The following is a 26,494-nucleotide window of genomic DNA, read 5'->3' on the forward strand; positions in this document are numbered from 1 at the left end:
AAAAAAAAAAAAAAAAAAAAAAAAATGCACAAAACCAGTCAACATATGTTTTTTAAATTAACTGAGAAAGAAGCTATATTCCCGTAAAGCCTTTACCTGGGCTGTATTCATCTTTTTTCTTTTCTTTTTTTTCTTTTTTTTTTTAAGATGGATTCTCGCTTTGTTGCCCAGGCTGGAGTGCAGTGGCGCGATCTTGGCTCACTGCAGTCTCCGCCTCCCGGGTTCAAGCAATTCTCCTGCCTCAGCCTCCCTAGTAGCTGGGACTACAGGTGTCAGCCGTCACGCCCAGCTAATTTTTGTATTTTTGGTGGAGACGGGGCTTCCCCATGTTGGCCAGGATGGTCTCGATCTCTTGACCTTGTGGTCTACCCACCTCGGCCTCCCAAAGTGCTGGGATTACAGGTATGAGCCACTGTGCTTGGCCCATCTCAAACTTTTTTTGTGTATGTTTTTTTGTTTGAGATGGAGTCTCACTCTGTCACCCAGGTTGGAGTGCCGTGGCTCGATCTCGGCTCACTGCAAGCTCCACCTTCCGGATTCACGCCATTCTCCTGCCTCAGCCTCCCGAGCAGCTGGGACTATAGGCACCCACCACCAAGCATGGCTAATTTTTTTGTAGTTTTAGTAGAGATGGGGTTTCATAGTGTTATCCAGGGTAGTCTTGATCTCCTGATCTCGTGATCCGCCCGCCTCGGCCTCCCAAAGTGCTGGGATTACAGGTGTGAGCCACTGCGCCCGGCCCATCTCAAGACTTTTAATAAGGCTCTTTGCATAGAAATATTTAAAAAATTAAAAAATTTTTGGCCAGGCTTAGTGGCTTAAGCCTATAATCCCAGCCCTTTGGGAGGCCAAGGCAAGCAGATTACATGAGGCCAGGAGTTCGAGACTAGCCCGGCCAACATGGTGAAACCCTGTCTCTACTAAAAATACAAAAATTTGGGCAGGTGCGGTGGCTGACGCCTGTAATCCCAACACTTTGGGAGGCTGAGGTGGATAGATCTGTTGAGTTAGGAATTTGAGACCAGCCCGGGTAACATGAGGAAAACCTATCTCTGCAAAAAATACAAAAGTTAGCTGGGCATGGTGTTGCACGCCTGCAGTCCCAGCTACTCGAGAGGCTGAGGGGCTGAGGTGGGAGGATCCCTTGTGCCTGGGATGTAGAGCTTGCAGTGGGGGATGAAAAAGAATACCCCATGTCCAAATAGCAAAACACTCTGAAATGAGACAAACGGGTTTGTTGAACAGGCGTTCTGGGACAAGGTTGCCCAACATGCATTAGCCATAATCCCCAGGACAGCCCTGCAGGGGGGTCTTAAACAGGTTTTTAGATTCTTGAGTATAAAGGTATAATATTGAAGAATAAGCACAAATAATTCTGTCGTACATGTTAAAATGACAACACAGAATTTACAAAATTGCCTTTTTTCCCCCAAAATTACCTCTTACGATGCGATTTCTGTTGGTTCTGTTTTCTCTTGCATCATCCTCCCAGGTTGAGTAACCCTGATTGTCACCAACAGACGGCCTCACAGCATCCTTCTCCCTGGTGTGAGCACTGCTTAATTCAGCGTGTGTGAGAATACACGAAGACAAGGGCCCTGTAACTTGTACAGAATCTGAAGTGGCTGGTCCAGCTGCCTCTTAGTGTGTCTGGCCTCCAGGTGGGCAGATTGAGATGCATACAGGTGTTCACGGTCTAGGCATCCTTGGAAACCTGCTCTGGTTTAGGGTAAATAGGCAGAATTTTCCTAATGCTGTTCCTTGCATGGGCTGGTGGCCTTTGTCCTGGACTCACTCCAGAACAGCTAGGTGTCCAGCTGACTGACAGCCGCCTTCCCCGAAAGCCTTAAACAGATTTCTCTTACGTTTTTAAAAGACAAAGGACAGGCTGGGCGCGGTGGCTCAAGCCTGTAATCCCAGCACTTTGGGAGGCCGAGATGGGCGGATCACAAGGTCAGGAGATCGAGACCATCCTGGCTAACACGGTGAAACCCCGTCTCTACTAAAAACTACAAAAAAAACTAGCCGGGTGACGTGGCGGCGCCTGTAGTCCCACCTACCCGGGAGGCTGAGGCAGGAGAATGGCGTGAACCCCGGAGGCGGAGCTTGCAGTGAGCTGAGATCTGGCCACAGCACTCCAGCCTGGGTGACAGAGCGAGACTCCGTCTCAAAAAAAAAAAAAAAAAGACAAAGGACAATAAGGCAGATTAATAAACTATGGGTTTTTTTTTTTTTTTTTCTTGAGACAAAGTCTTGCTCTTGTCCCCCAGGCTGGAGTGCCATGGCATGATCTCGACTCTCTGCAGCCTCTGCTTCCTGGGTTCAGGTGATTCTCCTGCCTCAGCCTCCGGAGTAGCTGGAAGGAACTACAGGTGCGCACCACCACTGCCGGCTGAGTTTTGTAGTTTTGATAAAGATGGGGTTTCACTGTGTTGTGTTGGCCAGGCTGATCTTAATCTCCTGACCTCAAGTGATCCGCCCGCCTTGGCCTCCCAAAGTGCTGGGATTACAGGCATGAGCCACTGTGCCCGGCCCAGGATATTTTTTTAGTTAAGGAAACTACTTTTTACATCTAAAATTCTATGCAACGATAATTAGTATGTCTTCTAGCTGAGAAATAATAATAATTAATATGTCTTCAAGCTGAGAAAGAGTAAAAATACAAAAAAATTAGCCAGGCGTAGTGGTGAGCGCCTGTAGTCCCAGCTACTCGGGAGGCTGAGGCAGGAGAATGGTGTGAATCCAGGAGGCGGAGCTTGCAGTGAGCTGAGATTGCGCCACTGCACTGCAGCCTGGGTGACTGAGCGAGACTCCATCTCAAAAAATAAATAAATTAATTAATTAATAAAAATAAGACGGTGGCCTGGGTGCAGTCGCTCACACCTGCAGTCCCAGCACATTGGGAAACTAAGGTTGGAAGCTCACTTGAGCCCAGGAGTTTGCCTAGCCTGGGAACCTTAGGGAGACCCTGCCTCTACAAAAAATGAACCATTATCCGGGTGGGGTGGTTGCACACCTGTAGCCCCAACTACTTTGGTGGCTGATGGAAGGATCGCAGGAGTCCAGGAGGTCACGGCTGCAGGGAGTTGTGATTGAGCCACTGCACTCCCGCCTGGACGATCCAGGGAGACTGTCTCTGAAATAAAATAAATGACAGTGGTCCATACGGTACCTTATTCAGAAAAGGCTTGACGTACAAGAAAATAAGTTACTTGTGATCAGGACAGAGAAGAATTACTGTCTTCTGTGAAATGGATGCTGGGAATCAGTCACGATGTACAGTGCTTGTGAGGCTGACGTGCGTTGCGTTCGAATTACAGCCCTGCTGATCCTTAGCAGGTGACTGCAAATAGGCGACTCCACCCTCCTGGGTCTCAGTCTTCTTAGCTGAAAAGCACAGGTCATCATCGCAGTAGCTAACATTAACTGTGGGCCTGGTGCAGGATCCGACCGCTTCATTCAAGCCAGCTCCCAGACATACGTTGCTGGACTGTTGAATCCCCATTTGACAAAGAGGAGATTGAGATGGGGAGGTGTTGGGTAACTTGCCTGGTCACTGAGTGCCTCTAAATGGCAACCCAGACAGGTGACCCCAGAGCTGCCCTCCCACCCCCTGACCAGACCTGTCTCACAGGCCTGTTAGGAAAGGCTCTGTTCGCAGATGGCAGGCATGTGCTGAGTGTCTCCTAAGCTGCAGCTGCCGTGTAGATAAAACTCACAGCAGATATCACAGGTTTTATCAGATCATACTGTCTCAATTTTTTTTTTTTTCTTTTTTTGAGACAGAGTTTCACTCTGTCGCCCAGACTGGAGTGCAGTGGCCGGATCTCAGCTCACTGCAAGCTCCACCTCCCGGGTTTATGCCATTCTCCTGCCTCAGCCTCCCGAGTAGCTGGGACTACAGGCGCCTGCCACCTCGCCCGGCTAGTTTTTTTATATTTTTTAGTAGAGACGGGGTTTCACTGGGTTAGCCAGGATAGTCTCGATCTCCTGACCTTGTGATCCGCCCGTCTTGGCCTCCCAAAGTGCTGGGGTTACAGGCTTTAGCCACCGCGCCCGGCCACTGTCTCAATTTTGAGGTGCATGCATGTGTTTTACCTCTTAACTACCTCTGAAATTTAGTTTTTTTTGTTGTTGTTGTTTTGAGACGGAGTCTCGCTCTGTCGACAGGCTGGAGTGCAGTGGCGCGATCTCAGCTCACTGCAAGCTCCGTCTCCCGGCTTCAAGTGATTCTCCTGCCTCAGCGTCCCCACTGGCTGGGACTACAGGCACATGTACCATCACGCCCGGCTAATTTTTGTATTTTTAGTAGAGATGGGGTTTCACCACGTTGGCAGGGCTGGTCTTGAACTCCAGACCTCGTGATATCCGCCTCCACCCCACCTCGGCCTCCCAAAGTGCTGTGATTACAGGTGTGAGCCACCGCACTCAGCCCTGAAATTTTGCATGTTTTACGGTTGGCTCGTCAGGGTTGAATTGGTGCACCTGATACTTGGTTGCATCGTAGACTCACTGGAATCATTTCACTTTCATCACAGTTGCAGAGGCCCTCTGAAGCTGTGTGTGTGTTCGCTTCACCAGGGACAGCCCACGCATGGGAGGTGGTGGCCCGCTATCCCCCCTGGGAGAATTTCTCTAAGAGCAGCCCTAGGCCAGGGGTCGAGTGCAGGAAAGTCAGGGCCATTTCCATCAGTTCCGTTTCAGAGCGGGTTCTCCCTGGAAGTGCTGGAAATACCTGGATGCCATCTGTAGCATTTTATGAACTGTGGCGGATCCGCTCTCTGTGTCTTGAGCTTCTGCTCTGCAGTCTGCTTAGTGGAAGCTGTCAGTCCACTGTACGGTGGGTGGAGCCGCAGCCAGGGTGGGTGTGCCCGTGATCAGTCACGGAATGAACAGGGCAGAGGTCCCTAAGTAAATGTGATACTGCAGGTGGGATTGTGGGTGTAGGTATTTTTATGACTTTGTGTGTTATGTGAAGTTGAGGCTTTGAATGTTGTGATTATTATGTCCAGATACAGTTCGAGCCTGGCGCAGTGCAGGCGCGTGCCTGTGGTCCCAGCCACTTGAAGTGGGAGGAGAGGTTGAGCTGAGGATTTCCAGGCTATAGGGAGCTGTGATCCCACCACTGCACCGCAGCCTGGGCGACAGAGTGAGACCCCATCTCAAAAAGAGAAGAGAAGAGGCTGGGCGCAGTGGCTCACGCCTGTAATCCAAACACTTTGGGAGGCTGAGGCAGGCGGATCACTTGAAGTCAGAAGTTCGAGACCAGCCTGGCCAACATGGTGAAACTCCATCTCTATTAAAAATACAAAAATCATACTTACCTGGCAGGGGAGACACCATGATCACAAAGGTGGTTTTCCCAGGGCGAGGCTTAGCCATTGCACTCTGGGTGTGCCGACCCCTGCGATTTCCCCACATGTGGGAAACTCGACTGCATAATTTGTGGTAGTAGGGGGACTGTGTTCGCACTGTCCCCCAAAATAAATAAATAAATAAATAAATAAATTAATTAATTAAAAAAATACAAAAATCATTCAGGCGCAGTGGCTCCCGCCTGTCATCCCAGCACTTTGGGAAGCCGAAGTGGGTGGATCACCTGAGGTCAGGAGTTTGAGACCAGCCTGGCCAACATGGTGAAGCCCCATCTTTACTAAAAATACAAAAATTAGTCGGGAGCGGTGACGTGTGCCTGTAGTCCCAACTACTCTGGAGGCTGAGGCAGGAGAATCGTTCGTGCCTGGGAGGTGGAGGCTGTAGTGAGCCGAGATTGCGCCACTGCACTCCAGCCTGGTGACAGAGCAAGATTGCGTCTCAAAAAAAAAAGAAAAGGGAAAAAAAATATTCTTCCCCATGAGAGTAGATTTCTACGGAATTGATAGCTGGTTTTATGCCCTTTCTTCTGTGATACGAAGTACGGCCGGTCCCATCTGGCTGGGGATCCTCAGGAGAGCCTGCGGGGGGCAGCAGAGGCCCACCTGGGCCAGGGCGAACCAGCCCAGAATCCTGGGGCTTTAGGTGCTGAGAGCGTAGAACACCAGCAAGCAGAATGCCCTCATGGTTACTAGTTTTATGAAGACTACTTTGTCTTTCATATTTGGGACTGTGTGAAGGTTTTCTGGAATATTTTTGGTCATGGTAATGATTCTGCTCTAGGACCTTTATTCTCTAGCATTGTACAGAGATGACTGATTTGAACAGCAGCTGTGATAATGGAAGACTGACTCGTGTCTTCAGACTCGTTCTGTTCCTGGGGGTGCTTGATCTAGGCCCCCTTTATATGGGGCGACTTGATTGAATAGTCACTGCCCAGGTGTCGTAACCTGTGGCCTCATTGGTGTCACCTGGACTTTTTCTCTGGTGTTTGCACCATCAAAAGTGATATGCTCTGGCCGGGCGCGGTGGCTCACGCCTGGAATCCCAGCACTTTGGGAGGCGGAGGTGGGCGGATCACGAGGTCGGGAGATCGAGACCATCCCGGCTAACACGGTGAAACCCCGTCTCCACTAAAAATACAAAAAATTTAGCCGGGCGTGTTGGCGGCGCCTGTAGTCTCAGCTACTCGGGAGGCTGAGGCAAGAGAATGGCAGGAACCCGGGAGGCGGAGCTTGCAGTGAGCCGAGATCGCCCCATTGCACTCCAGCCTGGGCTACAGAGTGAGACTCTGTCTCAAAAAGGAAAAAAAAGTGACGTGCGCTTAGGACTGGGAGGGCGAGGCCCGGGGAGCTGGTGCCCGGTGCCCAGGAGGGCAGCGGTGTCGTGTTGGATAACCTGCTCTCCGAGTAATAGGGATTTGAGAATGTTTGGTTCTTTTTTTTTTTTTTTTGAGACACAGTCTCCTCTGGCGCCCAGGCTGGAGTGCAGTGGTGTGATCTCGGCTCACTGCAACCTCTGCCTCCTGGGTTCAAGCGATTCTCCTGCCTCAGCCTCCTGAGTAGCTGGGATTACAGGCATGTACCACCATGCCCGGCTAATTTTTAAGTTTTTAGTAGAGATGGGGGTTCACCATGTTGGCCAGGCTGGTCTTGAACTCCTGATCTCAAGTGATCCGCCTGCCTCGGCCTCCCAAAGTGCTGGGATTCCAGGCCTGAGCCCCGCGCCCGGTCCTGTTTAAATGTGTGTCTGGAGTTATTTTGTTCCACTTCTGATCTGCTTTTCCTTTGGAATTACTGTGTTCTAAGCACCAGGTTACCAAAAAAAAGAAAAAATCTTTGTTAGGTTTCCAGACCCAAGTCAATACAGATAAAATTAATGCAGCAAACATTTACTGAAGGCTTTGTTAGGCCTGGGGCAGTAGCTCAGTTTATGAATTCAAAGGGCTTCAGCGTGTGGGGTTTGGTTTTGTTTCTCTGTAGCTAATCGTACCCTTGGAATGGTTTTATAGTTTCGGGAAACCGAGGTTCTGGGCAGGGTGGCAGCTCTGGGTCGAGGCAGTTCCATCCTTCCTCAGGTGTGGCCGCCGGTCCTGTTGCTTCCTGACGTTAACTTTGCGACTTACGGGGGCAGGTGTTCGTTTTCTGTGTGAGCAAGCACGGGGCTTGTTACTGTGTGAGGAGGGCTGGCTGCCCTGCCTGTCCGTTCTTCCCTGGCTCGGCCGGGCCGCCCCCGTGGCTCCAGCTCAGATTCACCTCCTCTCGCACTTGGATGTTTGGTGACGGTGGTGGAAGCAGTGTTGCTGTTCTCACGTTACTTTAAGCATCACTGTTGCTTTTTATTCTTAGAACGAAGGAGGAAAGGTGAAATCTTTTGGGGATTTCTGTGTTTCCAGTGACTTTAGGAATTCCTTTTTTTTTTCGAGACAGGGTCTTGCTCTGTCATTCAGGCTGGAGTGCAGTGGCACGATCTTGGCTCACTGCAGCCTTGACCTCCTGGGCTCAAGTGATTCTCCCATCCCAGCCACCTGAGTCACTGGGACCACAGGTGTGCACCATCATGCCTGGCGAATTCTTGTATTTTTTTTTTAATCGAGATGGGGTTTCACCATGTTGCCCAGAACGGTCGAACTTCTAGGCTCAAGCAGTCTCCCCACCTCAGCTTTCCGAAGTGTTGGGATTACAGGCATGAGCTGCCATGGCTGGCTTAAAAGTCTTTACATTTGAAATTCATTTTAAGTTAGGAGGAAAGGCCTAGCTTGCTGGCTTATGTCTATAATCCCAGCACTTTGGGAGACCGAGGCAGATGGATCAGTTGAGGCCAGGAGTTCAAGACCAGCCTGGCCAACATAGCAAAACCTTATCTCTGCCAAGAATACAAAAATTATCTGGGCGTGGTGGCAGACGCCTGTGATGCCAGCTACTCGAGAAACTGAGGCAGGAGAACTGCTTGAACCCAGGAGGAGGAGGTTGCAGTGAGCCGAAAGTGCGCCGTTGCATTCCAGCCTGGGTGACAAAGCAAGAATCGGTCTCAAAAGGAAAGAGCAGTAAAGGCGAGGGAGACCTGTGAGGTGACACACAGCATCTTCTCTCTAGCTTTCTGTGTTGACCTTGCTTAGAATTTCTTCAAATGTATTTACAGAGTTAATCGGGTTTTTTTTGGAATAGATAAGACATCCAGAAATACACATTCAGACTGTGGGGCTTCTGCCCTTTTAACTGGGTTCCAGGTCCCTGTCCCTAGCGTGCTCTGTCAGCCCTTCCCCTGCCTGACCTACCTGTCTGAGTATCTTTTGGCAGTCGGGTTTTTGTTGTTGGTGGTGGATTTATTTTTATTATTATTTTTTTTTTTTGAGACCGAGTCTTGCTCTGTCGCCCAGGCTGCAGGCCGGGGAGTAGTGGTGCGATCTCAGCTCCCTGCAACCTCCACTTCCTGGGTTCAAGCGTTTCTTGTGCCTCAGCCTCCTGAGTAGCTGGTACTACAGGCGCGTGCTACCACACCCAGCTAATTTTTGTATTTTTTTTTTAGTAGAGACGGGGTTTCACCGTGTTGGCCAGGGTGGTCTCGATCTCCTGACCTCGTGATCTGCCCACCTTGGCCTCCCAAAGTGCTGGGGTTACAGGTTTGGCCGTCGCTCCCGGCCAGCAGTCAGTTTTCATATGGTTCATCACAGATTTTAAATTGAGATTCCCCAGCAGGATAAAAGAAATGCCAGTTGTATTTTATTTTTCATATTTGTATTTTTAACAAAGTTTTTTTTTTTTTTTTTTTTTTTTTTTTGCATAGAATGAGCCAAGGGCGTCTAGAGCAAAGAGGTAGTTCCCTGGCCGGCCTCCATCTCCCCGTCTGCACCGTCTCCCCAGTTCTATCTCCGCGTCTACACCGTCTCTCCCTGGTTGCATCTCCCCGTCTGCCCTGCCTCCCCGGTTCTGTCTCCGTGTCTGCACCGTCTCCCTGCCCGGCCTCCATCTCCCCGTCTGCAGCGTTTCTCCCAGAGGTGTTTGCTGGTGCCTCCTTTGCAGCTACCCGTGCTGTGTCATGCCCATTTGCTGACACAGCCCCTCCTGTGTCTTCCCCATCCCAGTGTGTCTGTTGCTCTTGGGAGTTCCTCCGTGTTTCCTTTGTATCCTTAGGTGACTTGTCTTTTCCCCACTCCCCAGCACTCCACAGCACCTGTTGTCTCCTTCCCTTTCCTCCCCCTTCTCAGACATCATCTGTTCTTTCTAGTGTTGTTCCCCTTGTCCCAAGGTTCCTAACAGCCTTCTTTGTTTTTTTGTTTTTTCTTTTGGTCAGACGGAGTCTTGCTCTGTTGCCCAGGCTGGAGTGCAGTAGTGCGGTCTCAGCTCACTGTAGCCTCTGCCTCCTGGGTTCAAGCGATTCTCCTGCTTCAGTCTCCTGAGTAGCTGAGACTACAGGCATGTGCTACCATACCTGGCTTTTTGTATTTTTATTTATTTTTGAGAGAAAGTCTCTTTGTTGCCCAAGCGGGAGTATAGTGGCGCCATCTTGGCTCACTGCAACCTCCACCTCCTGGGTTCAAGCGATTCTCCTGCCTCGACCTCCCGAGCAGCTTACAGTAGGGATTACAGGCGCCGCCACACCCGGCTGATTTTGGAATTTTAATATGGATAGGGTTTCACCATGTTGGCCCGGCTGGTCTTGAACTCCTGACCTCAGGTGATCCGCCCACCTCGGCCTCTTCCACAGTGCTGGGATTGCAGGCGTGAGCCACTGCGCCTGGCCCCAACAGCCTTCTTGGCATTGTGTGTTCAGACTGTCCATTGCAGGGTGTGTTATCTTTGTGGCCCGGAGCGTCTCTCTAATCACTCTTCGTCTCCCCACCCCTGAGCAGGCAGTGTCTCTCAAGGCCACCTGCCCAGCCGCCGTCTTGGGGAGCCCACAGGAGGCTGGGGAGAAGAGCGAGGCAGTAGTGGGAAGCCCGTGATGCTCACCCTTGGCTGGGCACCTTAGAGCAGCCCTGACGCCGGCTTCTGTCTCTTGGTGAAAGTGGCACCCAGACTTCAGTCCTTACAGCCCGGAAGTCAGAACCGCGGAGGTGCCGTGACTCACAGGGTTTACCTCGTAATTGCTGTTTGGAACCGCGGAGGTACCGTGGCCCACAGGGTTTACCTCGTAATTGCTGTTAAAACCCTTCTGGGCTTCCTAACGGAATGCTTAATGTTGAAATATTACTTTAAGTACTAATATCTATGATGTGGTTAGAAATGCCAAAGAATATTTTGCTGTCTCTTTTTTTTTTTTTTTTTTTTGAGACGGAGTCTCGCTCTGTTGCCCAGGCTGGAGTGCAGTGGCACAATCTCAGCTCACTGCAACCTCTGCCTCCCGGGTTCACGCGATTCTTCCACCTCAGCCTCCCAAGTAGCTGGGACTACAGGCGCCTGCCACCTCGCCCAGCAAATCTTTTTTTTTGTATTTTTAGTAGAGACAGGGTTTCACCATGTTATATAGGATGGTCTCCATCTCCTGACCTTGTGATCCGCCCACCTCGGCCTCCCAAAGTGCTGGGATTACTGGGGTGAGCCACGCCTGGCCAGAATATGTAGCTTTTGTAAAAAGTTTGGAAATGGCCTCAGATAATTTCAGAGGTTTTTAAATAAAGGATGCTAAAAATGGAGCAAAATGGAGAGCCCCTGATAGAACTCCCGCATGGGGGTTTGCAGTACGCCGGAGGCACCTGTGGGCCCAGGGAAAGACCGCCTGCTCTGTGGCTGCTTCTGGGACCTGGGCACTGAGCAGGCCTCAGACAGATAGGAGCTGGTCTGTATATCCTGCCACGCCCAGGCCAGTGTCTGATGAAGCAGATTCCTGTGGGTGACGAGTGTGAGGAGATAGTACAGAACCTTAGGATCAGGAAGGATTTCTTGAACAAAAAAGGGGGAAACAGATTGAGAGATTCAGAAAGCTGTGATATATTCTGTGACCGCAGAGGTGACTTGGAGGAGGGCTGTTGTTCAGTGATACGCGTGTTGTGAACACTTGTGCATTTAAATGGTTCAGATGCTGAATCTGATGTTTTGTGTTTTTTACTACAATTGGTAAGAAAAAGCTTTTGCTCATCAAAAGGCACACCATAATAAGTAAAACACCTGTGAACTAGAAGATACTTGTAACATTCTTAACCAGTGAAGGGTTGGTGTCTGGATGTATCCACTGGGCACCACAGACAGAACGGCCTTGAAACGGGCTGGAGACGTTCACCCTCCTCAGGCCAGGCAAGCGCTGGGGAGCCCGGCCGTACCTGTCTTTGCTGAGGCCGCAGGGAGCCCCAAGCTCCAGTGGCCCCTGGTGCAGTCCTCGGAGAGCAGTCGGCACACCTCGTCGGGCTGAGCCTGCCTGTTCTTGGGCACCCAGAAGTTCCACTCTTAGGGACACACCAGAAGAATTCTTCCTAAACTGTTTGTGCTGAAGGACCAAATTTAAGTTTTTAAAATTTCCAGTGTCACAGACTGATATTTTTGTAAACTACAACAAAAATGACTAACTAGAAAAGGAAATCACAACATAAAATACAAACCCATGTCATTAGTATTAATGTTTTGAGGCACAGTCTCTTTATGTCACTCAGACTGGTGGGCAATGGTATGATCTCGGAACACTGAAGCCTTGACCTCCTGGGCTCAAGTGATCCTCCTGCCTCAGTCTCCTGAGTAGCTGGGACCATCGGCAAGCGCCATCACGCCTGGCTAATTTTTTTTTCTTTTTTTTCTTTTTTTTTTGAGACAGGGTCTTGCTCTTTCGCCCAGGCTGGAGTGCAGTGGCGTGACCTTTGCTCACTGCAACCTCCGCCTCCTGGGTTCAAGCAGTTTTCATGCCTCAGCCTTCTAAGTAGCTGGGATTACAGGTGTGTGCCACCATGCCTGGCCAATTATGCCTGGATAATTTTTGTATTTTTAGTAGAGACAGAGTTTTGCCATGTTGGTCAGGCTGGTCTCGAACTCCTGGCCTCAAGCATTCCTCAGCCTCCCAAAGTGCTAGGGTTACAGGCATGAGCCATTACGTCTGACTGTCGGTAGAACCCGCCCCCAACATTTCAATGTAGGTTCTTTCTATTTTCCGTAAGTGTCAGCCGGCTGAGAAATAAAGAGAAAGAGTACAAAGAAAGGAATTTTACAGCTGGGCCTCTGGGGTGACATCACATATTGGTAGGACCATGATGCCTGCATGAGCCACAAAACCAGCAAGTTTTATTATGGATTTTAAAAGGGGAGGGGGTGCAAGAACAGGGAGTAGGTCACAAGATCACATGCTTCAAAGGGCAAAAAAGAGAACAAAGATCACAGGGCAAAGGGCAAAGGCAAAGATCACAAGGCAAAGGGCAAAAGTGGAATTACTGGCCGGGCGTGGTGGCTCACGCCTGTAATCCCAGCACTTTGGGAGGCCAAGGCAGATGGATCACGAGGTCAGGAGATCAAGACCATCCTGGCTAACACGGTGAAACCCTGTCTCTACTAAAAATACAAAAAATTAGCCGGGTGTGGTGCTGGGCGCCTGTAGTCCCAGCTACTCGGGAGGCTGAGGCAGGAGAATGGCGTGAACCCGGGAGGCGGAGCTTGCAGTGAGCCGAGATCGCGCCGCTACACTCTAGCCTGGGCAATAAAGCGAGACTCCGTCTCAAAAAAAAAAAGTGGAATTACTGATAAGGGTCTGTGTTCCACTGTGCACGTACTGCCTTGATAAACATCTTAAACAACAGAAAACAGGATTCGAGAGCAGAGAAGCGGTCTGACCTCACATTTACCAGGGTGGGGTTTCCCAATCCTAGTAGGCCTGAGGGTACTGCAGGATAAGTACAGAGGGGGCACTCCGTCCTTATCTCAACCCTTATCACAACCGCATGAGACAGACACTCCCAGAGCAGCCTTGATAGACCCCCCCTCCAGGAAGGCATTCCTTTCCCAGAGTATTGATCCTTGTTAGGAAGAGAATTTTGCGATACCTTCCCTACTTGTAGGTCCGTTTATAGGCTCTCTGCAAGAAGAAAAATATGGTTCTATTTTGCCGGACCCCACTGGCAGTCAGACCTTATGGTTGTCTTCTCTTGTTCCCCGAAAATTGCTGTTATTCTGTTCTTTTTCAAGGTGTACTGATTTCATATTGTTCAAACACGTTTTACAATCAATTTGTACAATTAACACAATTATCATAGTGGCCCTGAGGTGACGTACATTCTCAGCTTACGAAGATAACAGGATTAAGAGATTAAAGTAGGTCAGGTGTAAGAAATTCTGAAAGTATTATTTGGGAACTGGTAAATGTCCATGAAATCTTAACAATTTATGTTCCTCTGCTGCGGCTCCAGCCGGTGCCTCCATTTGGGGTCCCTGACTTCCCACCACAACTGGCTTCTATTATTTTTTAAAAATTTAATTAACTTTTTCCTTTTTTTTGAGATGGAGTCTCACTCTGTCGCCCAGGCTGGAGTGCAGTGGTGCGATCTTGGCTCACTGCAACCTCTGCCTCTTGGGTTCAAGTGATTCTTTTGCCTCAGCCTCCTGAGTAGCTGGGACTGCAGGTGTAATATAAAAAATGCAAAACTTTCTTATTTTTTGTAGAGATGGGGTTTTGCCATGTTGTCCAGGCTGGTCTCAAACTCCTGGGCTCAAGTGATATGCCCACCTTGGCGTCTCAAAGTTCTGGGATTATAGGCATGAGCCACTGCATCCAGCCTTTTTTTGTTTGAGATGGAGTCTTGCTCTGTTGCCCAGGCTGGAGTGCAGTGACATGATCTTGGCTCACTGCAGTCTCCGCCTCCTGGGTCCACGCCATTCTCCTGCCTCAGCCTCCTGAGTAGCTGGGACTACAGGCACCCACCACCTCGCCCAGCTAATTTTTGTGTGTTTTTGTAGAGACGGGGTTTCACCGTGGTAGCCAGGGTGGTCTCGATCTCCTGACCTCAGGATCCTCCTGCCTCGGCCTCCCAAAGTGCTGGGATTACAGACATGAGCCACTGTGCCCGGCCCAGCCTTATTTTTTTTTGAGACAGGGTCTTGCTTTGTCTCCCAGGCTGGAGTGCAGTGGCGCGATCTTGGCTCACTGCAACCTCTGCCTCCTGGATTTAAGCAATTTTCCTGCCTCAGCCTCCTGAGTAGCTGGGATTACAAGCATGCGCCATCACACCCATGTAATTTTTGTATTTTTTAGCAGAGACCGGGTTTCACCATGTTGAGCAGGCTGGTCTTGAACTCCTGACCTCAAGCCATTCACCCACGTTGGCCTCCCAAAGTTGTGGAACTACTTTTTAAGCAGTTTTGATAGGTGTGTGTGTAGTAGCGCTCTGTGGTTTAATTTGCATTTCCCAGGGAGTGGGGACGCTGCCTGTCTTCTCACGCCTCCATTGCTTGTTGCTGTGACGGTCGCCCACTCCTGCTGCCAGTGTCTCTGCTCACTGGAGCTGCATCAGCCTCACGCTGTCTGCCCCTCGCCACCCACCGTGCCTGCTGCTCAGGAATGTTCCGAGCAACTTGATGATAACAGAAGCTGAGAACATCCCAGATGTCCTTCAGTGGAAGAGTGGATGGATCAGTTGTGGTCTGTTCACAGAATAGAATGTGACCACACTGGAGATGAATGAATTGTAGCTACAACCTGCAGTGTAGACGAATCTTAGATCAAACCAGGCATGGTGCTGTGTGCCTACAGTCCCAGCTACTCAGAGCCTGAAGGTGGGAGATCACTTCAGCCTGGGAATTTGAGGCTAGCCTGGGCAACATAGCAAGACCCTATCTTAAAGAAAAAAAAAGGAGATTACAGAAAAGTAAACACAGTGCTAGGCTGTTTTTTTAAGCTCAAAAAATTAAAACTAAATAGCTTTTAGGGATAAACAGGTAATTTTGTTAGAAGCAAGAGAATAGCATTGAATTTCAGGTATATGTGGGGAAAGTGGAACTTCCAGGTTACTGATCATTTTCCGGTTTTTAAATTAGAGACAAGATCGTGGTGTTTATGCATCATAATTTGTATGTTCCATATATTTCTTTTTTTTTTTTTTTTTTGAGATGAAGTTTCACTCTATCTCACAGGCTGGATTGCAGTGGCACGATCTCTGCTCATTGCAAGCTCCGCCTCCCGGGTTCACGCCATTCTCCTGCCTCAGCCTCCCAAGTAGCTGGGACCACAGGCGCCGCCACCTCGCCCGGCTAATTTTTTTTGTATTTTTCATAGAGACGGGGTTTCACCATGTGAGCCAGGATGGTCTCGATCTCCCGACCTCATGATCCGCCCACCTTAGCCTCCCAAAGTGCTGGGATTATAGGCGTGAGCCACTGCGCCCGGCCGATATGTTCCATATATTTCTTCCCGTATTTCACATAATACATAGTAAAATATTTAAAACAGAATGAAAATAGACTTCCTTTTAAGATGTTTTCAAATCTGTTCTTACAAAGTTGGCCGGTTTCTCCCCAGCAGTAGTCTGGGTTCAGCAGCAGCTGTTCTGTAAAACGTTTGCTGCGCACACTGAGGTTGCACCTGGAAGTACAGAAATAAGAACACATGTATTTTATTTTATTTTATTTTTTTACCCCTGAAGATCTTTTAAGTCTTCTGAGGAGCATGGACCTGCTAGACTGCAAGCTGCGAGGGCCGAGATTTTTACCTGTTTGGTTTATTTTGTTACCACTGAGTCCCCAGCTCTGAGAACAGAGCAAGGCATGTGATCGATGCTTCGTAACTGTTGAACAAATGAATGCTGAGCTGTGACGGCACCGACGTGTGTCCAGGGAGAGGATGCACCCTGCCGTGTGGACGTGTGCCCAGGGCCCAGGACAGTGCCACGGAAGAGGACGCACAGGACAGCGCCACGGAAGAGGACGCACAGGACAGCGCCGTGGAAGAGGACGCACCCGGCTGTGTGGCAGGAGAGGTTCCCAAGGGCAGGTTCAGGGTTCTGGGGTCTGAGTGAGAGCTCTCTAGGTGGCAGGGAGCAGGGCAGGGTGTTGGAAGAGATGGCAGGTTGTGTCAGGGGCTGACATGGGACTCAGCGCACTGTCTCTGCCCAGGAGCAAGTCGTCCTGCGTCGGACCAGGAAGTATGGTGGGTGTGGTGGGGGAAGGGGCTGGGGTCAGCAGGGCTGTCATCCACCAGTGTCTAGTGGGCTGGCCACCATGCGGGGGGGCCTCAGGCTACAGCCAGGGCTGTGAAGGAGCCGAGGTCATAGAGCGGCTGCCCTGGCATAGGGAGGGAAGACACGAGTCCCACCGTTTGAGAAGCTCAGTGTCCCTGCATGTGTGCGCTCTTGTCTGCCTCGGCACGTGTGCAGGCCCTGGGGCTGCTGCCAGCAGAACGACTAGGATACGCTAGATTTGTAAGATGTGACCCTTTTTGTTTGCTTTTCATTTTTCTTTGTTTGTTTATTTATTTTTGAGACAGAGTCTTACTCTGTCACCTAGGCTGGAGTGCAGTGGTGAGATCTTGGCTCACTGCAACCTCCCCCTCTAGGGTTCAAGCGATTCTCCTGCCTCAGCCTCCTGAGTAGCTGGGATTACAGGCGCATGCCACCACACCCGGCTAATTTTGTAGTTTTAGTAGAGACAGGTTTCTCCATGTTGGTCAGGCTGGTCTCGAACTCCTGGTCTCAAGAAGCAATCCACCTGCCTCAGCCTCCCAAAACCTTGTTTGTTTTTGTTTTGTTTTGTTTTGAGACGGAGTTTCGCTCTTGTTGCCCAGACTGGAGTGCAATGGCATGATCTCACCTCACTGCAACCTCCACCTCCTGGGTTCAGGTGATTCTTCTACCTCAGCCTCCCGAGTAGGTGGGATTACAGGCATGCACCACTATGCCTGGCTAATTTTGCATTTTTAGTAGAGGTGAGGTTTCTCCACACTGGTCAAGCTGGCCTCAAACTCCTGACCTCAAGTGATCCGCTCTCCTCGGCCTCCCAAAGTTTTGGGATTATAGGCGTGAGCCACTATACCTGGCCACCTTGTTTACTTTTTAAAAATAATGATGTCACTAAAAGAGTTCCGACTAGGGCCGGGCGCGGTGACTCACGCCTGTAATCCCAGCACTTTGGGAGGCCGAGGCAGGCGAATCATGAGGTCAGGAGATTGAAACCATCCTGGTTAACATGGTGAAACCCCGTCTCTACTAAAAATGCAAAAATTAGCTGGGCGTGGTGGTGGGCACCTGTAGTCCCAGCTACTTGGGAGGCTGAGGCAGGAGAATGGCGTGAACCCGGGAGGTGGAGCTTGCAGAGCCGAGATCGCACCACGACTACAGTCTGGGCGACAGAATGAGACTCCACCCCCAAAAAAAAAAAAAGAATTCCGACTGAAGGTTGGAACTTAGCCCTCCAGAAATGAAGGCTGAGTAACGCTGATGGCAGCTTGTCACCTGCAGCAGGTGCTGTTCGTGTACCTGCGGCTGCACACCAGGCCTCTCCTCTAGCTGTGTTATAACCTTTCTGTTGACATGGGGTCCGCTTGAAATTTATTTTTGGAGACGGGATCTCACTCTGTCACCCAGGCTGATGTCCAGTGGTGCAATTTCAGCTCACTGCAAGCTCCTCCTGGAATCAAGCCATCCTCCTGCCTCAGCGTCCCGAGTAGCTGGGACTACAGGCACCACCACCTGTAGTAATTTTTGTGTTTTTTTTTTTTTTCTTTTTTTTTTTTCCAAGATGTAGTCTCGCTCTGTCACCCAGGCTGGAGTGCAGTGGCCTAATCTCGGCTCACTGCAAGCTCCACCTCCCAGGTTCACGCCATTCTCCTGTCTCAGCCTCCTGAGTAGCTGGGACTACAAGCACCCACCACCACGCCCAGCTAATTTTTTGTATTTTGAGTAGAGACAGGGTTTCACCGTGTTAGCCAGGATGGTCTCGATCTCCTGACCTCGTGATCCGCCTGCCTCGGCCTCCCAAAGTGCTGGAATTACAGGCATGAGCCACCGTGCCCGGCCCAATTTTTATATTTTTAGTAGAGATGAGGTTTCACCATATTGGCCAGGCTGGTCTTCAACTCCAGACCTCAGGTGATTCAACCACCTCAGTCTCCCAAAGTGCTGGGGTTACAGGCGTGAACCACCAGTCCTGGCTCCCTTGAAATTTAATTAAAAGAAGTTTAGGAAGAAGGGAGTTGTGAGGTGCTACTTCATACATCAGGTAAACTCCCAGACTCATTGCCCCAAGAGAATTGACAGTCTAAGCTGGGCAGCTCATGCCTGTAATCCCAGCACTTCGAGAGACCGAGGCGGGCGGATCACCTGAGGTCAGGAGTTCAAGACTATCTTGGCCAACATGGTGAAAACTCCGTCTGTACTAAAAATACAAAACAGTTCGCCGGGTGTGGTGGTTCACGCCTGTGATCCCAGCTACTCGAGAGGTTGAGGCAGGAGAATCGCTTGAACCTGGGTGGCAGAGGGTGCACTGAGCCAAGATTGCACCATTGCACTCCATCCAGCCTGGGTGACAGAATGAGACTCTGTCTCAAAAAAAAAAAAAAAAAAGAAAGTAGACATCAGAAAGGATTGGCTTCTGTGATCTCAGCACTTTGGTGACCACGACCCAAGGCCGGAGGATCGCTTGAGCCAAGGAATTCAAGATCAGCCCGAGCAACATAGTGAGACCCCGTCTCTGTGAAAAATTTCTAAAAGCTTAGCTGGCATGGTGGCTCGCGCCTGTCGTCCAACCTACTCAGGTGGCTGAGTTGGGAGGATCACTTGAGTCTCTGAGCGATTGAGGCTGCCGTGATCCCTTATCACACCACTGTGTTCCAGCCTGGGTGACAGAGCGAGACCCTGTCTCCAAACAAAAAAGCAAAAAATGGTCTTTTACCTAAGTATTTACCATTTCCAGTGGTCTTCATTCCTTTCTAAAAATCCAGGTTTTAGTCAGATGCGGTGGCTCACCCCTGTAATCCCAGTAGTTTGGGAGACTGAGGTGAGTGGATCACCTGAGGTCAGTAGTTCAAGACCAGCCTGACCAACGTGGGGAAACCCCATCTGTACTAAAGATACAAGGTTTTTGCTGCGCGTGGTGGCACGTGCCTGTGATCCCAGCTACTCGGGAGGCTGAGGCAGGAGAATCACTTGAACCTGGGAGGCAGAGGTTGCAGTGAGTTGATGACTTAGGATTTTTCTTCTCAGTCGCTTAGCAAGCTGGGGACCCATGGCTAGCGGTGCCCCGCCTGGGTCCTGCTTGGCCATGCTGGCGTGCCCCAACTCACCTGTGTTCGGTGGTTCCTGAGCTCGTGTGCCACACCCAAGATCAAGGATACACTGGACATTGAAGGATGAGGAGGGCGGAGAAGAAGTTTATTGAGCAGTGAAACAGCTTTCGTTGGACCAGGGGATGCAGGGGCAGTTCCCCTACCCGAAGGCAGGAAAATCCGCCTGTGTGGCTGGGTCTGGGGCCTTTTATGGACTCGGGATGCAAAGTGCTTGCAGTTCTTGCTGATGGCTTTGTGAGTATGCCAAAAAGGTTGAAGCAAAGACACCATTCCAAAGTGGGCGTGACAGTGTAGAAAGCCAGTTAGAGGCCAGGCGCGGTGGCTCACGCCTGTAATCCCAGCACTTTGGGAGGCGAGGCGGACGGATCACAAGGTCACCCCATCTCTACTAAAAATACAAAAATTGTCTGGGTGTGGTTCACGTGCCCGTAGTCGCAGTGACTCGGGAGGCTGAGGCAGAAGAATCGCTTGAACCCGGGAGGTGGAGGTTGGAGTGAGCCAAGGTCATACCTCTGTGCTCCAGCCCGGGCAACAGAGCGAAATTCCACCCCAAAAAAGAAAAAAATTAGGAAAGGATAGGTGTGTATAAAATAGGTGAAGAGTGGGGTTTAATCAGAGGAAAGTGTGGCAAACAGGAAGGCAAGTTCTTAATCTGGTCTGAGAATTTCACTGGTGGCTCAGCTATCAGGCTTTAAACTGTCTTTGGCTTAGAGGTGGGTTTTGCCGGGACCTACCCCATCTGCCTGGGCATTCAGCTGCTTCTTGCTAGTGTCACCGAGACCGCGCCACTGCACTCCAGCCTGGGCCACAAAGCGAGACTGTGAGGCTGTCTCAAAAAACCCCACATTGATGTCATTTCTTTTTTTCTTTTTTTTTTTTTTTTGAGACGGAGTCTTGCTCTGTCGCCCGGCTGGAGTGCAGTGGCCGGATCTCAGCTCACTGCAAGCTCGGCCTCCTGGGTTTACGCCATTCTCCTGCCTCAGCCTCCGGAGTAGCTGGGACTACAGGCGCCCGCCACCTCGCCCGGCTAGTTTTTTGTATTCTTAGTAGAGACGGGGTTTCACCGTGTTAGCCAGGATGGTCTCGATCTCCTGACCTCGTGATCCGCCCGTCTCGGCCTCCCAAAGTGCTGGGATTACAGGCTTGAGCCACCGCGCCCGGCCTGATGTCATTTCTTAAATATTTGGTTAAAAAAAAAAATCTGGGTCTGGAATTTTCTATGTTTTTTTTTTGTTTGTTTGTTTGTTTTTGTTTTTTTTTTTTTTTTTTTTTTGAGACGGAGTCTCCCTCTGTGGCCCAGGCTGGAGTGCAGTGGCGCAGTCTCGGCTCACTGCAAGCTCTGCCTCCCGGGTTTACGCCATTCTTCTGCCTCAGCCTCCCGAGTAGCTGGGACTACAGGCACCCACCACCACACCCGGCTAATTTTTTTGTATTTTTAGTAGAGACAGGGTTTCACCATGTTGGCCAGGATGGTCTCGACCTCCTGACTTCGTGATCTGCCCGTCTCGGCCTCCCAAAGTGCTGGGATTACAGGCGTGAACCACCGCACCCAGCCCTCTGGAGGATTTTTATTACAAATATAACTTCATTAACAGATGCAGGGCTATTCAGATTTTCTATTTCGTTTCATATCAGTCTTGGTAAATTGTAGTTTTCAAGGTATTTGTCCATTTCATCTAATTTTTCTAATTTCTTGGCATGAAATTTGTATTTTATCCTTTTCATGCCTCTAGGGTCTGTGGTGATGAACCTTCTTTCCTCGTGTTGCTCAAAGAACCAATGAACCTTCTTTCCTTGTGCTGCTCAAAGAACCAACTCTTTTAGCTTTGTGAAAATTATCTGTTTTCCTTGATCTCTGTTCCTTATGATTTCCTTCCTTCCATTTATGTTGGGTTTATCCTGTTACTTTGTAGTTTCCTGAGGCGGAGCCTTAGGCCTTGGTTAATGTGTTGTACTGGTCAGCATTCTGCAGAGGGACGTTGCTGTTATCTGTGTCTCTTTCTAAAGGAGATTTAATATGAGGAATTGGCCCACATGATTATGGAGACAAAGTCTCATGCTCTGCCATTTGAAGATCGAGGAAAGCCGTGGGATAATACAGTCCAAGGACAGGAGACCATGGCCCAGCTCAGGCTGGTAGGCGAGAAGGAAAACAGGCCAACTCCTCCTTCCACCCCTTGCTATTCAGGACCCCCATGGACTGGGGCGAGACCCACCTGCACGGGGCAGGGCAGTTGGCTTCGTTGAGTCCCCAGCTCAGAAGCACCCTCCCAGACACGCCCCGAAGTCATGTTTGATCTGGGTACCCCACGACGCAGCCAAGGACACAAAATTAACTGTCATGTGCATTGTATTTATTATTCAATTCAAAATATTTGCTAATTTCCCCTGTGATTTCTTTGAGCTACGTGTTAGCTGGAGGTGTGTTGTTGAATATCAAGAGTACTTGAGGTTTTACGATGTATCTTTCTCCTGGTTTCCAGTTTGTAGCTGTTAAGTCAGGGATTGTGCTGTGTACGACCTCATTCCATTTACATTTATTGAAACCAGTTTGAAGCCCTAACATGTGGCTTGTCTTGGTCAGTATACAGCGTTCAGTTAAAAACAATGTGTGTTCTCTAGATGTTGGGTGTTCTGTGACTGTCACGTCATGGTGGTTGATCGTTAAAAACTGTGTGTTCTAGCCAGGCGCAGTGGCTTACGCCTGTAACCCCAGCACTGTGGGAGGCCAAGGCGGACGGATCAACTGAGGTCGGGAGTTTAAGACCAGCCTGACCAACATGGAGAAACCCCATCTCTACTAAAAATATAAAAATTAGCCGGGCGTGGTGGCACGTGCCTGTCATCCCAGCTACTCATGAGGCTGAGCCTGGAGAATTGCTTGAACCGGGGAGGTGGAGGTTGCGGTGAGCTGAGATCGCAGCGTTGCATTCCAGCCTAGGCAACGAGCAGTACTCGGTCTCAAAAGAAAAAGAAACTCTGTGTTCTCTAGATGTGGGGCGTTCTGTGGGATCAGGTCATGCTGGTTGATAGTATTGTTCAGAACATCGATGTTTTTCCTGATTCTTTTTTTTGTCTGTCGTGTCGATTTCTGAGAAAGTATTAAGGCCGGGCGCGGTGGCTCAAGCCTGTAATCCCAGCACTTTGGGAGGCCGAGACGGGCGGATCACGAGGTCAGGAGATCGAGACCATCCTGGCTAACCCGGTGAAACCCCGTCTCTACTAAAAATACAAAAAACTAGCCGGGCGAGGTGGCGGCGCCTATAGTCCCAGCTACTCGGGAGGCTGAGGCAGGAGAATGGCGTGAACCCGGGAGGCGGAGCTTGCAGTGAGCTGAGATCCGGCCACTGCACTCCAGCCTGGGCGGCAGAGCGAGACTCCGTCTCAAAAAAAAAAAAAAAAGAAAGTATTAAAATTAAAGTTGGTTCTGCATTTTTATCCATTCAGGCCGTCCCTTCCTTTAATTGGAGTTCTTTGTCTACTAACATTGAATTTAATTGTTGATATGTTTGGATTTACATCTTCCAACTAATTTTCTATTTGTTTCCTGTGTTGAGTTACTTTTTCATTTTTCTTTTAACTTTTTAGCTCATACCTCTTTGCATTTTTTATGCAGAGGTTGCTGTAAGGATTACAGTATGCATGTTTATTTAAATTTATTTAATTAATTAATTATTTTTTAAGGAGCAGGATCTCACTCTGTCCATGGGCTGGAGTGCAGTGGTGTGATCATAGCTCTCTGCAGCCTCAAACTCCTGGGCTCAAGTGGTCCTCTCGCCTCAGCCTCCCAAAATGCTGGGATGACAGCTGTGAGCCGCTGCGCTGGCCCACAGTATAGCCTCCAGTTCTTCGGGATCTCTTGGGGTGGCCGTGTTGTAGAAACCTCGTCCCCACTAGGGACTGTTCCCTCCCAGTTCTCCATTCCATGGCGTCTGTCTGTGCACGTTGTAAACTCCACAAGGCAGCCTTGGATTCTTTTGCTTTGAATGGTCTTATGGAATAAAGTCCATCAGCTCTGCCCTTGGTACTTTCATCTATGCTTTGTGATACTTTATTTTTTCTTCTAGGTTAGCCTAACATGGCAGACCAGAGACAGCGCTCACTGTCTACCTCTGGGGAGTCGTTGTACCACGTCCTTGGGCTGGACAAGAACGCAACCTCAGATGACATTAAAAAGTCCTATCGGTAAGTGGACAAGTGTGGGCCCCCACCTCCCCCCAGAAGACACATGCCCCGTGTGGTTTAGTCTGCATTTTACCAAGGACCATTGCACACACTTTATCCTGGCCAACTCAGCGTTGAACTGGTCACAGCTGCATAACACTTTTGTATGTGTAATGTGCTCGTTATAGCTTAAAATTATTGTATTCATGTTCTCTTGCCCACAAAAAATAGCACTTAGTGGAAGTTTACACACTGTCCACAGTTCCTGGGGAATCAGGGTCTGAACCTGTTCGAGGCCTCACAGGAGCTGCAGAGCGTTGGATGGTCCTGTGGTCTCCTTGTTGTAGCACAGTGATGACACCTCACTGTGTTGTGGCCTCTTCTGATTGAACTTGAAGAACTGCACTCTTAGGTGCAGTCTCATTGAGTAACCTGTAAGAGACACCATCACTAATCCAGACAATTCAGATAGTCCTCCTCGTGTGTGCTAGGCTTGTGTGGCTCATAAAACACGTATTAAAATGCCGTCATCACGCCCCGCCACGCTTACCATTCACTCGGCACGTGTGCAGTTAGCGGCTGGGACCCCGGGGCTGGCCTTGGTGCTGCTGAACTTAGATGTGCCCTGGCACTCACTGCCCTTGGGACTCCCTCCTCTGAGGCTGGGTCAGGGTGAGGAGGTTTACCTGAAACGACCGCAAAGCTTGCTTTTGTCCCTGGCCCTGCAGCCCTGGAGAGCTGGACAGTGAGGTGGCCTGGGCGGACCTGCCTTCCACTGCACCCAGCGGTGGGTGCGAGTGGGACAAAGGCCAGGGTAGAGCCAGGACATGGTTTTGGTTTGCAGGAAACTTGCCTTGAAATATCACCCCGACAAGAACCCTGACAACCCGGAGGCTGCAGACAAGTTTAAGGAGATCAACAACGCGCACGCCATCCTGACGGACGCCACGAAAAGGAACATCTACGACAAGTACGGCTCGCTGGGGCTCTACGTGGCCGAGCAGTTTGGGGAAGAGAACGTGAACACCTACTTCGTGCTGTCCAGCTGGTGGGCCAAGGTGAGGGCACGCTGCCTGCCGTGCGGGCACCTGGGTCACTCCATGCCTGCAGGGTTCCCAGCATTGAAGAGCCAGTGCGCTGATGCCAGCAACTCTACACTCTTGAGACATGGTTTCTGGGCACACGGAGCCTTTCTCCTCACCTGTGTGATGGGGAAGCTCTGTCACTGGCTTGGTGTCCTGCCTGGAACAAGCCAAAGCGTCCAGATTGTCCCAGGGAAGAGCCCTGCGGAGCCGCCAGGTTTTTTTCTGTAAATGGTTCCCAGTCCTCCCCGAGATAGAGGAGGAAATGAGCCTTGATGTTATATTCACATTTTTTCCTTTCCTCGTTTTGTTCCAAGTGTCGTATATAAGGCCAGAGGGTTTGAATCCCCACGTGGCCTTCGTGAGAAGCCAGTATTTGGTTTTGACTCATCGGCCTCCTCACTGGCATCCTTATAAAGTACTTTAGTTAATGTTAGAGTCTCGCTCTGTTGCCCAGACTGGAGTGCTGTGGTGAGATCCTAGCTTACTTTAACTTTGAACTGCTGGATTCATTGAGGCGTGAACCACTGCGCCCGGCCTGGAGGCTGTTTTTTTGTTTTTTTGAGACGGAGTCTTGCTGTGTCTCCCAGGCTGGAGTGCAGTGGCGGGATCTCCGCTCACTGCAAGCTCCGCCTCCCGGGTTCACGCCATTCTCTTGCCTCAGCCTCCCGAGTAGCTGGGACTACAGGTGCCCGCCACCTCGCCCGGCTACTTTTTTGTATTTTTGGTAGAGACAGGGTTTCACCATGTTAGCCAGGATGGTCTTGATCTCCTGACCTCGTGATCCACCCACTGCGGCCTCCCAAAGTGCTGGGATTACAGGCGTGAGCCCCTGTGCCCAGCCCACACATGGCTAATTGTTTCTATTTTTAGTAGAGACAGGGTTTCACCGTGTTAGCCAGGATGGTCTCGATCTCCTGACCTTGTGATCCGCCCGCCCGCGGCCTCCCAAAGTGCTGGGATTACAGGCCTGAGTCCCGCACCCGGCCGAGGCTGCTTTTCTTTAGGCAGCGGGTTTCTTTCTGTCTCTCCCCCTCCCTTTGTCAGTTATTTCCTTCTGCTTCCTGTCTGGAAGGCAGTGTCCCCACCTGGAACGGACCCTCTGCCTTCTGCTGAGGGCATTTGGGAGCCCTGCCCCGCCCTCTCCAGGGGCCTCGGAGGCCTTGTGACGCCACCTTCTCTCCCCAGGCCCTGTTTGTCTTCTGTGGCCTCCTCACGTGCTGCTACTGCTGCTGCTGTCTGTGCTGCTGCTTCAACTGCTGCTGCGGGAAGTGTAAGCCCAAGGCTCCTGAGGGCGAGGAGACGGAGTTCTACGTGTCCCCCGAGGATCTGGAGGCCCAGCTGCAGTCTGACGAGCGGGGTGAGTGCCCGCCCCGGGGCCTGTGTGTGTGTGTGTGTGTGTGTGTGTGGGGCAGAGCCAGAACGGGCCCTGAATGGTGTCAACCTGTCTTGTCAAACAGGAGGGCACTGACACTGTGCCGCGAGTGTTTGTGGTGGCAGCTGGGACTGTTGAGGTGTGAACGTGGACCCTGAGGTAAAGCAGGCGCATAGAGCTGTCCCCACCGTGACCTGCGGTAGCCGTAGATCGCACGACTGTGAGGCGGGGCAGGGCGGCAGGCATTTGGGGCGGGGCCGAGGGCCGAGGGCTGGTGGTGACCCGAGGCGACGGAGGAAAGCCGTGCGGGGTGGAG

At 50.5% G+C, this 26,494-nt stretch overlaps 1 protein-coding gene and 1 non-coding gene across 4 annotated transcripts in view; both read left to right on the plus strand.

Annotated features, from left to right (window-relative positions):
- DNAJC5 (DnaJ heat shock protein family (Hsp40) member C5) overlaps positions 1-26,494 on the plus strand; it is a 41,359-nt gene that overhangs the window by 10,303 nt on the left and 4,562 nt on the right. Inside the window, exons 2-5 of one of the 3 annotated variants that reach the window (XR_002724696.1) lie at positions 23,625-23,742; positions 24,566-24,779; positions 25,992-26,163; positions 26,264-26,337. Coding sequence is in view for 2 of the 3 variants with exons in the window: in XM_026447248.1 (XP_026303033.1) it covers positions 23,636-23,742; positions 24,566-24,779; positions 25,992-26,163 (493 nt within the window). In the remaining variant the exon portion in view is untranslated. Of the gene's footprint in view, positions 1-15,922; positions 16,266-23,624; positions 23,743-24,565; positions 24,780-25,991; positions 26,164-26,263; positions 26,338-26,494 lie in introns of all 3 variants that reach the window. The other 2 variants (XM_026447248.1, XM_023183310.1) reach the window with 2 other exon arrangements.
- On the plus strand, positions 5,317-5,481 carry LOC111520533. Its single transcript, XR_002724702.1, has one exon. It is a non-coding gene; the product is annotated as a U1 spliceosomal RNA (small nuclear RNA).

The sequence above is a fragment of the Piliocolobus tephrosceles genome, chromosome 20, assembly GCF_002776525.5.
Source record: "Piliocolobus tephrosceles isolate RC106 chromosome 20, ASM277652v3, whole genome shotgun sequence".
NCBI lineage: Eukaryota > Metazoa > Chordata > Mammalia > Primates > Cercopithecidae > Piliocolobus > Piliocolobus tephrosceles.